We start from the raw sequence: 13,416 nt of genomic DNA, 5'->3' as shown, positions 1-13,416 counted from the left end.
AACCTCCCGCCCGCCGGCGCTTCGCGCTGTCCGTGAGGGGACCGTGACGCTGTGAGGGGCGGCACGCTGGATCCCTCCGCCGGGACATAGTCCCCCGCTTTGGCGGGGATCTGAGCGGGACAGAGGCGCCCGGAGGGCTCGAGATGAACGCGATGGGGCCGAAGAGATTTTGCTGGGAACTAGGACCGGGGCTGCAGCTCTGTCCGGAGCTTGCACTGGGATCTGAGGCTGACCGACGGGCGCGGCAGAAGCTGCGGTCAGATCGCGGACGGACATCGACGTAGCGACGTGCGGTGACGAGTCCTTCCTTTTCCGGTCGGGGCGCGGCGCGGGCGGGCGGCCGCAGCAGCAGCTCCGCCGCCATGGTGAGCGCAGCGCCGGGCCCGGCCCGGGGCACCGAGCGGCCGGGGGACTGCGGGGCGGGCAGCAGGGCCGGCCCGGGGGAGCTGTATCCAGCAGGCAGGGTTGATCCACGGGCGGTTCGGGGCCCGCGCTGGCGGCGTGGGGAGCGCGGCCGCCATTTTGGGCCCGTCAGCGGCCGCGTGGAGCCCGAGCGGGGCCGGGCCGGGCCGGGCTGGGCTGGGGAGGCCGCGGGGGGAGCTCGGCGTGGTCTGCCCAAAATCCTCATTTCCATGGGTATGGAATAGAGTGAGAGAGGTCCCCATCGCCATCTGGCAGCGCTTTGTAGTTTTTTCATGTATGTATCTAGAGTAAAACAGGCCTCGTGGGAGCGTTTGCGCCTGTCTAGGGTGGGAAGAACGGCTTATGTATATCGCGGGTTTTTAACGTATTTTTGTTGCAAAACAGGCTTTAAGAGGTTTTGGTCTAGAATCAGGTTACAATTAAACAACTTTTCTTGCCGGTACAGCTCAGATTGTGCTCTGATGCCTTCACCCTGATCAAGTTTGTATTTTGTGTTTTCTCTGGGTTAATACCGGGGGCCAGAGCCTTTCTCCTGACCAGTGTGACATGCAGAGATGGCCCTGCCATTGCTGTTTGCTGCTTAGTTTGGACTTCTAGACTATTTTAGTACCTGTAAAATGAACTGCAGCTGGGAAAGAGATGAAGATGCTTTGCCTGTACTGTTACCACGAGATTAATTAACAACCAATTCAAAATAATGTTAAAACATTGTTTTTAAAGGGTGCTGTTCATCCTCCGGCTATTTTTGGGCATCCTTTCAGGCATCTGGTGCTGAGAGCAGCTTAATTTCTCACTGCACAAATTTTAAAGCACCAGAGACTGTTCAGAGGGTCCAGACTTCCCTCTGACTCTGTTTGACGAGCTGCAATCATTACAGTAGAGAAGTTGGTAACAGCATCTCCTAATTTAAATTTCAAGAGTTTGATTAATGCAGGTGGGTTTTTTTAATAGTAGATGGGAAGCAGTTTTGAAAGAGTTTGTTATAGAGCCTGGTGGCTGAGCTGTAGAAATGCCCTGGAAATTCAGGTGTAGTTTTGTGGAGGGTCCAGACTTCCCTCTGATGCTGTTTGATGAGCTGAAGTCATTGCAATGGAGAAATTGGTAACAGCATCTCCTAATTTAAATTACAAGTGTTTGATTAACACTTGGGTGGGTTTTTTTAATAGTAGATGGGAAGTAGTTTAGAAGGGGTTTGTTACAGAGCCTGGAGGCTGAGCTGTAGAAATGCCCTGGAAATCGAGGTGCAGTTTTGTGGACTGGAGCACACCTGGAGTGGGGCATTGCTGTGATGACGTAATTTGCGTCTTATCCAGTGCCCAGCGACAGTTGCCTGCTGTCCCCGTGCTGGCACTGCCAGCTGACGACTGCTTCGTTCTGAGCAATGCCCAGGGGAGCTCCAACTCCAGGGATTTAGGTTTTTTTTGTGCTGAAAGTGATCCCCTCATGCTCGTTCTGAGCAATATTAGAGGAGCTCAAACACCAGGGGTTCAGTTTTCCTTGTGCTGAAAAGGGTCTGTGCTTCCCCCAGGCTCAAGGAGCTCAAACACCAAGAATTCAGGGTTTTTTGTGCTGAAAGGGTCTGTGCTTCCCCCAAGCTTGTTCTGAGCAATACTAGAGGAGCCCAAACACTAGGAATTCCTTTTCCTTGTGCTGGAGGGGTCTGTGCTTCCCCCAGGCTCTTTCTGAGCAATACTAGAGGAACCCAAACAGCAAGAATTCCCTCTCCTTGCACTGATGGGGTCTATGCTTCTCTCAAACTCATTCTGAACAATATTAGAGGAGCTCAAACAGCAGGAATTCTCTCTCCTTGCACTGAAGGGGTCTGTGCTTCCCCCAGGCTTGTTCTGAGCAATACTAGAGGAGCTCAAACACCAGGAATTCAGTTTTTTCGTGCTGAAAGGGTCTGTGCTTCCCCTAGGCTTATTCTGAGCAACACTAGAGGAGCTCAAACACCAGGAATTCAGGATTTTTGTGCTGATGGGCTCTGTGCTCCCCCCAGGCTTGCGCTCGGCCGCTGATCTCCGTGTACTCCGAGAAGGGCGAGGCGTCGGGCAAGAACGTGACGCTGCCCGCCGTGTTCAAGGCGCCCATCCGGCCCGACGTGGTCAACTTCGTGCACACCAACCTGCGCAAGAACAACCGGCAGCCCTACGCCGTCAGCGAGCTCGCAGGTACGGGGGGCTCACCTGGAAATACAGCTGGGGCTGGGGTGAATAAAGAGCTCATCGATGGGGTTGTGTCACTAGACAGACAGGAAAAAAACACACGCAGCTGTGAGGTTGAGAGATGAGAAAGAAGGAAGTTTATTTTGGGATCTTGACTTATGTAGCGTTTGGAATTTGATCGGGGATTGGGGGACAAGGTTAACACCTCTCAACCCCACTGGTCAAACCAAAAGTCCATTAATTTGTCCTTCCCCCTGGAAAGGAATGTATTATTTACCAAACACCACTCTTTGTTTATGTTACAAGTGTGAGAACTCCAGTACAAAAATGTAAAAACATCAGAAGGCTGAAAAATCAGGGTGACACTGCTCATTGCTGGGGTTCTGTGTACAAGGCAATGCCAGTTGTTAACAGGCTGGTTTTAAACACAGCATTCTTATTTGTGGGCCTGGGAGCTGCTTAGTAGCTGCTAATATTGTCCCCCCAAAAAAAGTTTTCTCAAAACAATCTTGCTAAATAACTATTCTTTCTCAAAGCAATTTTTGTCCCACTAGTGTTTTCTGTTTTTTCTGGTTTAATCAATAGCATTAGAAAGGTGTTGTTCCTATTCACTGATCATGTTATGTCTGTGTCAAAACACCTTATAAAACATAGTAAGAATTAAACAAAAAAAAATTTTCTGTACTTTGGCCTTCTGAATTATTTGGAGTCTTTAGTGTCCAACAGTGACATTATTATTCTGAGGAGCATCAGGGTGGTGTTTTGGGGTTCTCTGGTGTTGCTGGAGGCATCACAGACCAAGGTCCTCAGGTGGAATCATGGTTCTTTGTAATCTTATTTCTAAATTTCATGTAAACGTGCCTTTTTAACCTTGTTTCTAAGTTTCACAGAAGCCTTTTAACTTGGTAAATATAGCAGGGCCAAGTCAGACTTCCAGATTGAGGATCAAGCTTAAAATAAGTGTCTAAGGTCAGAATCAAGTACATGAATAGACTAGGATGAAGTTTTCCTGATCAAGATTTGTTAGGCTGAAATGATGAAATTCCACTTCATTGGTCCGTGTTTCTGAAACACATGATTGTGTGGAAGTTCTGATTGGTGCCCTGAGGTCAGCATGCCTCTGACTCTGGGATGGCAGTGTCCTGGCAGTGATGTCAGTCCCTGAATGACCCTTTCTCTCTCTTTTAGGTCACCAGACCAGTGCTGAATCATGGGGTACTGGGAGAGCCGTCGCTCGAATCCCTCGAGTCCGAGGTGGTGGCACTCACCGCTCTGGCCAGGGTGCCTTTGGCAATGTATCCTTCCATGGCTCTGCTGGCTTTGGGGACACAGAACTCAGCCAGCAGAACAGTTTTTAATTATCTAAACATGAGATGGAATAGTTTTCTGGAGGTAATGGCTGCAGCTCAGACTTGATCTGATGCGATTCCCACTCTGGAACTGCGTGACTCTGTCTTGCCATGATGTCGTAATTTGCGCCTTACCCTGTGCCCAGGGACAGTTGCCTGCTGTCTGAGTCCTGGCACAGGTGGTTGACGACCCATTAATGCTGAGCAAGCAATAAAAGAGTCACTTTTGGGTAAGAAAGCTCAAAAAAGTTCTCCTTAACTGCAGCTCCCAGATGTGTCGCGGCGGCCGCATGTTCGCCCCGACCAAGACCTGGCGGCGCTGGCACCGCAGAGTGAACATCATGCAGAAGCGTTATGCCATCTGCTCTGCTCTGGCTGCCTCTGCCCTCCCAGCTCTGGTCATGTCTAAAGGTGAGGATTCTGCCCCTGGAGTTGTTTGCCTCAGAGCCAGTGTTGGGTTAAATGGAGTCTTGCAGTGTTGTTTGATTTCTGTTCATGGAGGCAAAGATTTACTCAACACACAAGATCCTGTGTGAGACAGACCTCTAAGACACCACTGGAACTCCATTTCTCTGGTTACTGTGCCTGACTTCATTTCATTAATTTCTATCATGAATTCAATTTATCATGTATCATTTATGAATATAGAAAGCAATAACCTTGAGGAATGGGTCCAGCCAAGGTCAGTGAGCAAGACTGAGTGTCTTCTGAAATCCTCTCTAGGTCACCGCATTGAGGAGATTCCAGAACTCCCTCTGGTTGTGGAGGATAAGGTTGAGGGCTACAAGAAAACCAAGGAAGCTGTTCTCCTCCTGAAGAAGCTTAAAGCTTGGAATGACATCAAAAAGGTGAGCTGGGAAGGTGTGACCTGAAGGGCAAAACAACAGGCGATTCAACTCTGCAGTGATTAAGAGCAGGAATTCCAAATAATTCTGTATTTTGACTTTTGAGAATGATGAACTTCTTCACTGGTCCGTGTTGCAGATTCGCAGTGATGATGGTGAAGTTCTGACTGCAGCAGAGTTTTGGGCCTGGCTGCTGGGCTCTGGGCTGCTGGGACATTTGGGCTCTGGGCTGGTGGGACATTTGGGCTCTGGGCTGGTGGGATATTTGGGACATTCAGTCTCTGCCTTTGCCAGGTTTACGCCTCCCAGCGCATGAGGGCCGGGAAGGGCAAGATGAGGAATCGCCGCCGCATCCAGCGCAGGGGCCCCTGCATCATCTACAACGAGGACAACGGCATCATCAGAGCTTTCCGCAACATCCCAGGTAACCACCCTGGGATACACTCAACTCTTCTCCTGGAAACTGCCTGGGATGATGAGATTCCACTTCATTGGTCCGTGTTTCTGAAACACCATGATTGTGTGGAAGTTCTGACTCGCTGCAGTAGTTGATATGTTCTTTGTAAGGGTGATGTTTAGGGTGTTTGTGACAAATGTTGCAGCTGTTCCCAACCCTGAACTGTGTTTGGGGCACAAATGAGGCTGCTGAGTTTGCCACTGGAAAAAGGCTGGTGATTATTATTATTATTATTAATTTTAAAATTCAATAGATTTTCATACAGAGGTGTGTGTAGCTCTGTAGTATCAAAGCCAAAAACAACCCTCAGTCTCTTTCTGCATCCTGTCTATTGCATAGCCTCCCATTCCTGGATTTGAATTACAAACTCAAAGGGATTGCTTTGCCTGCTTTTCCTGCAGGGATCACTCTGCTGAACGTGAACAAGCTGAACCTGCTGCGCTTGGCTCCCGGGGGCCACGTGGGGCGTTTCTGCATCTGGACAGAGAGCGCCTTCCGCAAGCTGGACGATCTCTACGGCACCTGGCGCAAGGCTGCCACGCTCAAGAGCGACTACAAGTGAGTGCAGCCAGGGTGGGACACCAGCCCCCCGTGTTCCCAGGGAAAGGGATACTGGGACCTGCTCCTAAATGCCTGGTTATGGTGTATTAGCTGTGGTTTTGTCACCCACTCACGCTCTCATCGTTGGTTTCACAGCCTGCCAATGCACAAGATGACCAATACGGATATTGGAAGAATCATGAGAAGCCAGGAAATCCAGAAGGCCCTGCGTGCTCCAAAGTAAGTGATTTTATTTAATGAACAAAGGCTTTGCAGGGAGGTTTCAGGCTGGGCATTTGTTAATTTCTGGGTAAACACAAGGAATTGCAGCCGTCCATATTTCAGGGATAATTTAGCAGAAGTGGCATTGAAAGCTCTGGTGACACAACATGGCTGTGCTTTACAGGAAGAAGATTCAGCGCAGGGTCCTGAAGAAGAACCCACTGAAGAACCTGAGAATCATGATCAAGTTGAACCCGTACGCCAAAACCATGCGGCGCAACACCATCCTCCGGCACGCCCAGAACGTGAGTGGGGCTGCCACGGGCGGGGCTGGGGCTCCTTCACATGTTGCCCTGATCTGATCCATCGTCTCTCTGTCTGTTACAGCACAAACTGAAGGAAGAGAAGAAAGCCAAGGCCCAGGCCAAGCTGGCAGCCAAGACTCCGGCTGCACCCAAGGCAGAACCTGCTGCCAAGAAAGCCAAGACAGCCAAGGCAGCCAAGCCCGCTGCAAAGGGCAAGGCAGAGGCGTAACCGGGGCCGTGCTGCCCCGGGCTCCCCGTGGCTGCTGTGCCCGGGGCGTGTCCCTAATAAACACTGTTGGAACAGAGAAAGCCTAGTCCGGGTGTGCATGTCTGAGTGGGCATTCAAACAGAAACTTCTGGGAAGAGAGGGAGGTGCACTGAGCCCGCAGGAGCCAGGACCGTGCGCATGTGGTGGCCAGGAGCGACTGCGGGTTTTGTGGCCAGAACGGGCCGTGGGTGCTGTGACCGGTGGTGGCCAGGAGCTACCGTAGGTGCCGTGGCCACTCGGTGCGGTGGCCAGAGGCTGCCGCGGGTGCTGTGACCACGTGGTGTGGTGGCCAGGAGCTGCTGCGGGTGTTCTGACTGTGGGTGCGGTGGCCAGGAGCCGCCTCAGGTGCTGTGTCCAGCGGTGGCCGTGTCCGGCGGTGACCAGAAGCCGCCGTAGGTGCGGTGTCCGGCGGTGGCCGCACGGTGGAGTGGCCCGGAGCAGCCGCGGGTGTTGTGACCGTGGGTTCGGTGACCAGAAGCCGCCGTAGGTGCCGTAGGTGCAGTGTCCGGCGGTGGCCGCACGGTGGCGCCCGCCCCTCTCCGCCGCGCCTTGGTGACGTCCCGCGGGCGGCCCGTGACGCGCCGGGGCGGGCGGGGCGGGGCGGGGCCTCCCCCGGCGGGGACGATGCTGAGCCGGCTGCAGGAGCTGCGCCGGGAGGAGGAGACGCTGCTGCGGGTCAAGGCGGCGCTGCACGATCAGCTCCGCCGGCTGCGGGTGCGCGGGGACGGCCCGGGGCTGGGGGCGGCCGCGGGGACGGGAGCGGCGGGAGCGGCAGCGGCGGGGCCGGGCCTGGCCCTGTGCCCTGGCCCTCAGCCCTGGCCGCGCTCCGCCACAGGCCCGGCCCGCTCGGAAAGGGGAAAGGGGGAATCCTGCGGGGATTCAGGCGGCCCGGGAAAGGGGGAGCCACCCACGGGGCTCTGAGAGGTAAATGTGTGCGGGGTGCATCTCAAAAAGGTAAATGTACATCTGTGAGAGGTACCTGTAATGGTCAGTGTATGTATACATTAAGAGAAATGTGAGTGCATGTAGGATATGTGAATAGGATATATCCCTAAGATATATAGGATCCTATATATATATATATATATATATATGTATCTCCTGTATGTAGAATATATCTCTGAGAGATAAATGTGAGTATATATATATACACTATATATAGGATATATCTGTAAGAAGTAAATGTGAATGTGTGTGTGTATATATATATATACCCTATATGTAGGTTGTATCTCTAAGGGGTAAATGCAGTACATATTAATGCAATGTAGGACATATTAAAAGATAAATGTAATTGTGAGTGTACACAGGATACATCTCTAAAAGGTAAATGTGAGTGGATGTAGGATACATTAAGAGATAAATATAAGTATGTAGGAGATCTCTAGGAGGTACCTGTAATTGTGAGTGTGTTACACATTAAGAGATAAATGTCAGTACATCTGTATGAGGTAAATGTGAGTGTGGGGTTTGCTTTAGCTGATGGATGGAGAAGGGATAGTTTGAGGCAGTGGAACTGAAGACTGCCTGGCTTTAGTAATAAAGGAGCGTAGAACAGAACTGCAGATTTAACAAAGCTTTTCCAAAAACCCAAAACTGGGGGTCAGAGACAGTGTCAGCTGGGCCGGGGTGTGTTAACACCGAGAGCCAGCAGTGAGTGATCCCTGCGGCTCCCTGCAGGTGGAGGAGCTGGCGCTGCAGTCCATGATCCAGGCGGGCGAGGAGAACGGCCCGGTGCCTCTGGCAGCCCTGGCCGAGGACACACAGCAGGTAAAGGGGTCCCTGGGCTGGGGGTGAGCATCAGCAGAGCCCTGCCTGCTTCTCCTGTGCCTCCTGTCCTCATCAGCAGAGCTCTGCCTGCTCCTCCTGTGCCTCGTGTCCCCATCAGCAGAGCCCTGCCTGCTTCTCCTGTGCCTCCTGTCCCCATCAGCAGAGCTCTGCCTGCTTCTCCTGTGCCTCCTGTCCCCATCAGCAGAGCTCTGCCTGCTCCTCCTGTGCCTCCTGTCCCCATCAGCAGAGCTCTGCCTGCTCCTCCTGTGCCTCGTGTCCCCATCAGCAGAGCTCTGCCTGCTTCTCCTGTGCCTCGTGTCCCCATCAGCAGAGCTCTGCCTGCTTCTCCTGTGCCTCCTGTCCCCATCAGCAGAGCTCTGCCTGCTCCTCCTGTGCCTCCTGTCCCCATCAGCAGAGCTCTGCCTGCTCCTCCTGTGCCTCGTGTCCCCATCAGCAGAGCTCTGCCTGCTTCTCCTGTGCCTCGTGTCCCCATCAGCAGAGCTCTGCCTGCTTCTCCTGTGCCTCGTGTCCCCATCAGCAGAGCTCTGCCTGCTTCTCCTGTCCCCTCATTGATGCTTCTCACCAGTGCAGAGCTCAGCTGTAAAATGTCTGCGTTGCCACTGGTTTGTTCCAAGAGTTTCACCTTTTCCCATCCCCAAAAGCAGCCCCGTGTTTCCAGGGGGTTGGGAAATACCTGTGTGGTGTTTCTGTTTATGGGATATTTTGTGGCAGCTTTTCACTCAATTCCTGCCAGCCTGAGCCAGGTGCAGCTTTTTCCATAGAGATCAGGGCCTTGTTGCTGTGACGGGCTCTCAGTCAGCAGTTCTAGCTCTGCATTAAATTAATATTTTATTAATGGTGTCTGCACAGCTCTGTCAGTGATTTGAGGAGAGTTTGGTGTCTGTGCTGGGTTTGGTAATCAGCCCTTTTCTCGTGACAGACTCTTGTGCAGATGGACAATGAGGCTGCCATCAATCAAACCCAGTTACACCTCAGTCTTCAGGATGATAAAGAGGAGGAAGAGGAGGAAGAATCTGATTCTTGAGAGAAAAAAAAATCAGAGATGGTTTTTAATACAGACTCAGGAATTCCTTCTTCATTCATATGAAACTCACCAAGTGATTTCCATTTTGTGCTGTGTGTGGATATGAACTATTTGATATCTCAGAGTTGAGGGCAGTGACACTGAACACATGAATTTCACAGCCTGGGCACATCTTGACTCAGATGTTGAAAGAATGAAAATCTGCTGCACAAATATGTAGCATAACCCATTCCACATTTCAAACCTAATGTAGCTCTTACAACATCTTTGGATGTGGAAGGGAGAAATAATTGATCAACCAGACTAATTAACACATGCACTAAAAGCAATAACTCATCTGTTCTCACTTCCTGATGTGAGAAACAAATCCAGGTCCTGAGGCTGGTGATGACATGATAACCTCATTTGCCTAAACTGGGAATTTAAGATACAGAGTGAGAAAAGATGTGTCCAGGGCTGTCTCCAGCCTTCAGCTGCTGTGTTCTCAGTTCTGTGGAAGTCACTCCCAGTGTCAGCCCAATTCTGTGCACAGCAGGGAGGTCTCTCTGTCCCCCTGGTGCTCTTCAGTTCTGTCAGTCTGTCCCAAAGAAGGACTTTCTACTTCTGCTCCTTCAGAGCAGCAGCCAAGGAGCCTTTTATTTGTCCACAAATTCCAGAGTAAGAAACGATCTGTGGTGCTTGTAATAAGTTAATACTCTTAAATTGGTGTTAATTTCTTTTTCTCTCATTGTAACCTCACTAATCAAGGCAAGGCCACCTGTTTTCATATGATTCTGCAGGAGGAGTTTAAGAACTTGATTATAAATGGAAAGTGATGTGAAATCTCCACAATTTTTGCATTTGGAGAAGTGTCTGGTGTCCTGGGGGTGGTCACAACTGACATTCAGCCTCCAGTGAATTCCTGCCACTGTTTAATCAGTGTTAATTTGGCTCTTGTTTGGTTTGTACCAATGGAAACTGTTGGGATGTATATGTGGCTTCATCCTGTACTAAAGACTGTTTGAGGATCCTGGATATCTAATGAAGGAATTTAAAACAGGAGTGAAGAGATTTTTTAACAAGATTTGTTTCCCAAGCCTGACAGGTAAAAAAAATCCCCGAAGTCTGAGCCAAAAATGTTATGGTCAAATAAACCTTTGCAGTGATGTGTGTGAAGAGCTGGTTTGGGAGGAGCTCAGGAGCCATCCTGGCCTTTCTTGGCACATTTCAACTCCAAAGGATAATTTTGACTGTTGAAAAGCGTTGTTTGTGCCCAGCATGGTCTAGGAGTAGTTTTCATGGATAAAATTCCTGCTGCTTCTGTGAACGAGTCCCTTGCTTTTGGATTTAACAGCCCAATTCTTGTGCATGTTGCAATAAAGTTCTTTTCCTGCTGCCCTTACCCACAACTGTGCTTGCAGTGCCCACATTATTTCTGTCTGGGGGGACAAAGTGGGAGTTAAACCTCTCAAACTTGGCTGTGTGTTTCTTTTAGCCAACAGTAAAAGACTCTGGTGTGGATCTGTTTGCTGGGTGTAGGTAAAGCTCGGGGAAGGGTTTAATTTACACCCCTCAGCTGTCACTTCAGGTGTCATTGCAGCCAGGAGAGGCTGGAGGGAGCCCTGGATGTGTCACTGAGTCATTTCCTGCCCTGCTGGGCCCAGGCTGTGCCAGCCCTTTGATACCTGATCCTTTGGCCATGTGGAAGTTCATGTCCCGCTGATGGGGATTCCTTTGGGGGAAGAATTTCAGGCATTTCCTCATCCAAGGCATCCTTTCAAAGAGCTGAAATTTATAGTGCAGTGACCAGATTAAAGCCTTGGTCAAGTTCTAAAAAAAAAAAAAGCTTCATGAAGTTACTTGATAATATATTTATTAAGAGAACCCATTGCTAAACATCTGAGAGAATAAAACAATAAAGGATTTTCATACACTTTTAGACACTAAACACAGTTGTCATGACTCTTTTAGGTTAAAAGAAAGCAAAGTGCTTGGATCATTGTCTCGATTCCATAGGACACTTCCAAGAACTAACTTTTAAAAATCAATTAGAAAGACATACATCACTAAATCCAAGGATGATGATATGTTCGAAAAAAAATAAATATAGAAATATGAACAAGTCTACAATTAGAATATCGCCCTGTGCATTCCGAGAAATGCAAGAGCTCTTGCCTTCTTCACCTGCAAAAGAGAGAGAGATCTCTAGACAACAGCAACATTTGGAGCCTAACTTTCAGGAAGAGCTGGGCAGCAGCAAAGCATGCTCACAGACAGGCTCGGAGCATCCCGATCCCGAGCCCGGGGAGCTCAGGGAAAGCATGATTGAAGTACCAACGATTTACAAAGAGTCTTGATAAAGTTCAAACAAGCCAGGGGCCAACCTCCCCACCCCTAACCCGTGCCCCAGTGATATTTTCATTAAGAAAGAATATCCATAATCACCTAAAATCAGCAAGCACTGGAACTTACACAGCTTACATTTGGTCAGTGAACGACGGAACCCGGTACGATACCAATTAGTTTAGGACGAGATTTAAAACCGTTTTTGGCACATGCTATCAAGACATTCTTCCTTAAGAGGTGAAATACATGTTTGAACAGGTACAAGCTGAGGAAAAAAGAGGACCAGGAGAGCATCGTTGTCACCAGAGGTACAGTCCAGGAGCTGCCCCCAGGGCTCAGACGCCGGCGGCGTGCGTGGGGGTGCTGGGCTGGTTAAGGCCGATGGTGGAGCAGAGCCACCCCGCAAAATCCACCTCCTCTGCCTCGGATCTCTTGATGAAAGCATGGATCTGGGCACAGGAGAAGAATAAGATCAGGGTGTCAGCTCTCAGCCTGCTCAGCAGCAGCCCCTCAGGAGCACCCTAAATCCACCTGGAGCAATGGAGCTGGAAAACTTTACACCCTGCGCGGGGAATTCTCGAACAGGCAAAGCATCCCAAAGGAATCCTGCCACAGAGCACTTGCAGCACAGAAATGGTAAGGATGTGACTCAACCACTCGAGGTAAAACTCTGGAAAATGTCTGCCTAGGCACTAAAAGGCTTTTTGTAATAAAGAATCTCTTTGCACCGTTATTGTGTCAGGGCAGGGAAAACCTGATTATCTGCAGTACAGCTGAAGTCCTGGCACTACACTTCAAATCATAAAAAAGATGCCCTGAGATTGATATGGTTATTTCATACAGGGAAAAATGTAGGATTTGTGTTGAGTTCTACAGATTTTACAAAACAAAGCTGGTAAAAAAAGTGACAAATTTTGTGTTTCACAACAGATGATTAAAAATGTATTTAATTAGTCCATATGGCATGTGGAGCTTTGTTCTTTTGTCTTCCTAAAAATATTAATAAATACTTTACCATTACCTAATAAACTCAAGAGAGAATTCTTTTGTTAATTAATTTAAGCCACCCATTGTGATTATCAAATGGCAGACTCCACAACCCACCAGAATTTTGGTCTCCTTGGCAGTGCCTGTTGTAGGAGGGTGTGAAACCTGCAGACCCTTGATCTCCAGCTCAGAAAAGCTGTTCCTGCTCAAGCTGAGCTGTTCCTGGGCCACCAACCCACCCTGGTCTGCTCTGGGCCAGCTGAGGGAGCCAACCTGCCTGGGAAAGGGCTCTTAGATCAATAAAAAACCTTCACTTACCATCAGCTGCTTCAAGTCGGCTCTCTCAGCAGGATTTTTAATTAAACTAGGAAAACACAAAGTGGTGCACAAGTTACACTCTGTTATCTTTTAAAATCAGGCTGGAGTTGTTGGTTGGAGTGCTCTGGTCTGATGACAGAGCTCCATAAAAACATCAGGTGCCTCTCAGACAGAGATGTGACCCTGCAATTCCCCTCTGTGGGTTCCACAGCTCCAGGTAAGAAATCCTGACTTGTCTGAGACTGCTGAGTGTCTGAACCAAGCTGGGGACAGAAATCCCATTTCAACCAAACCACCATGAACCACTTTATCCCTTTTCTTTGCCTCAAGTCTCTTCAAGCTCAGGACCAAGCAGAGCTATTGCATGACTGCCTTTTTTTGGAAGCTGTAAATACAG

General features: G+C 49.6%; 3 protein-coding genes across 3 annotated transcripts in view; 2 read left to right on the top strand and 1 right to left on the bottom strand.

Annotated features, from left to right (window-relative positions):
- The first annotated feature begins 293 nt into the window (after positions 1 to 293).
- Positions 294 to 6,615, top strand: RPL4 (ribosomal protein L4). The gene is made up of 10 exons (XM_083871205.1): positions 294 to 365; positions 2,423 to 2,594; positions 3,777 to 3,883; positions 4,210 to 4,348; positions 4,661 to 4,785; positions 5,077 to 5,206; positions 5,641 to 5,797; positions 5,936 to 6,019; positions 6,186 to 6,306; positions 6,389 to 6,615. The coding sequence occupies exons 1-10, from the start codon at positions 363 to 365 to the stop codon at positions 6,533 to 6,535; spliced, it is 1,185 nt and encodes a 394-aa protein (XP_083727331.1). The 5' UTR covers positions 294 to 362; the 3' UTR covers positions 6,536 to 6,615.
- Positions 6,616 to 7,182: 567 nt separating this feature from the next.
- SNAPC5 (small nuclear RNA activating complex polypeptide 5) lies at positions 7,183 to 11,103 on the top strand. Its single transcript, XM_083870605.1, has 3 exons — positions 7,183 to 7,288; positions 8,255 to 8,344; positions 9,285 to 11,103. Exons 1-3 carry the CDS (start codon positions 7,199 to 7,201, stop codon positions 9,387 to 9,389), a joined length of 285 nt encoding a protein of 94 aa, XP_083726731.1. The 5' UTR covers positions 7,183 to 7,198; the 3' UTR covers positions 9,390 to 11,103.
- Positions 11,104 to 11,219: 116 nt separating this feature from the next.
- MAP2K1 (mitogen-activated protein kinase kinase 1) overlaps positions 11,220 to 13,416 on the bottom strand; it is a 32,659-nt gene continuing 30,462 nt past the window's right edge. Inside the window, exons 10-11 of the mRNA XM_083870604.1 lie at positions 13,020 to 13,065; positions 11,220 to 12,163 (exon numbers count right to left, since the gene is read on the bottom strand). Of these exons, the coding sequence (XP_083726730.1) occupies positions 12,050 to 12,163; positions 13,020 to 13,065 (160 nt within the window). The 3' untranslated portion in view covers positions 11,220 to 12,049. The remainder of the gene's footprint in view (positions 12,164 to 13,019; positions 13,066 to 13,416) is intronic.

Source organism: Zosterops lateralis, assembly GCF_965231275.1.
Source record: "Zosterops lateralis genome assembly, chromosome: 13".
Taxonomy (NCBI): domain Eukaryota; kingdom Metazoa; phylum Chordata; class Aves; order Passeriformes; family Zosteropidae; genus Zosterops; species Zosterops lateralis.
The sequence above is the reverse complement of the archived record's forward strand: the minus strand, read 5'-3'. Positions and strand labels throughout refer to the sequence as shown.

Bases quoted from the DNA above. Each gene is read 5' to 3' on its own strand.
- SNAPC5 (XM_083870605.1), top strand. From the start codon at position 7,199: ATGCTGAGCCGGCTGCAGGAGCTGCGCCGGGAGGAGGAGACGCTGCTG. The intron at 7,289-8,254 runs GTGCGCGGGGAC...GGCTCCCTGCAG, and splicing joins ATCAGCTCCGCCGGCTGCGG to GTGGAGGAGCTGGCGCTGCA. The intron at 8,345-9,284 runs GTAAAGGGGTCC...TTCTCGTGACAG, and splicing joins TGGCCGAGGACACACAGCAG to ACTCTTGTGCAGATGGACAA.
- RPL4 (XM_083871205.1), top strand. The intron at 4,349-4,660 runs GTGAGGATTCTG...AATCCTCTCTAG, and splicing joins AGCTCTGGTCATGTCTAAAG to GTCACCGCATTGAGGAGATT. The intron at 6,307-6,388 runs GTGAGTGGGGCT...TGTCTGTTACAG, and splicing joins TCCTCCGGCACGCCCAGAAC to CACAAACTGAAGGAAGAGAA.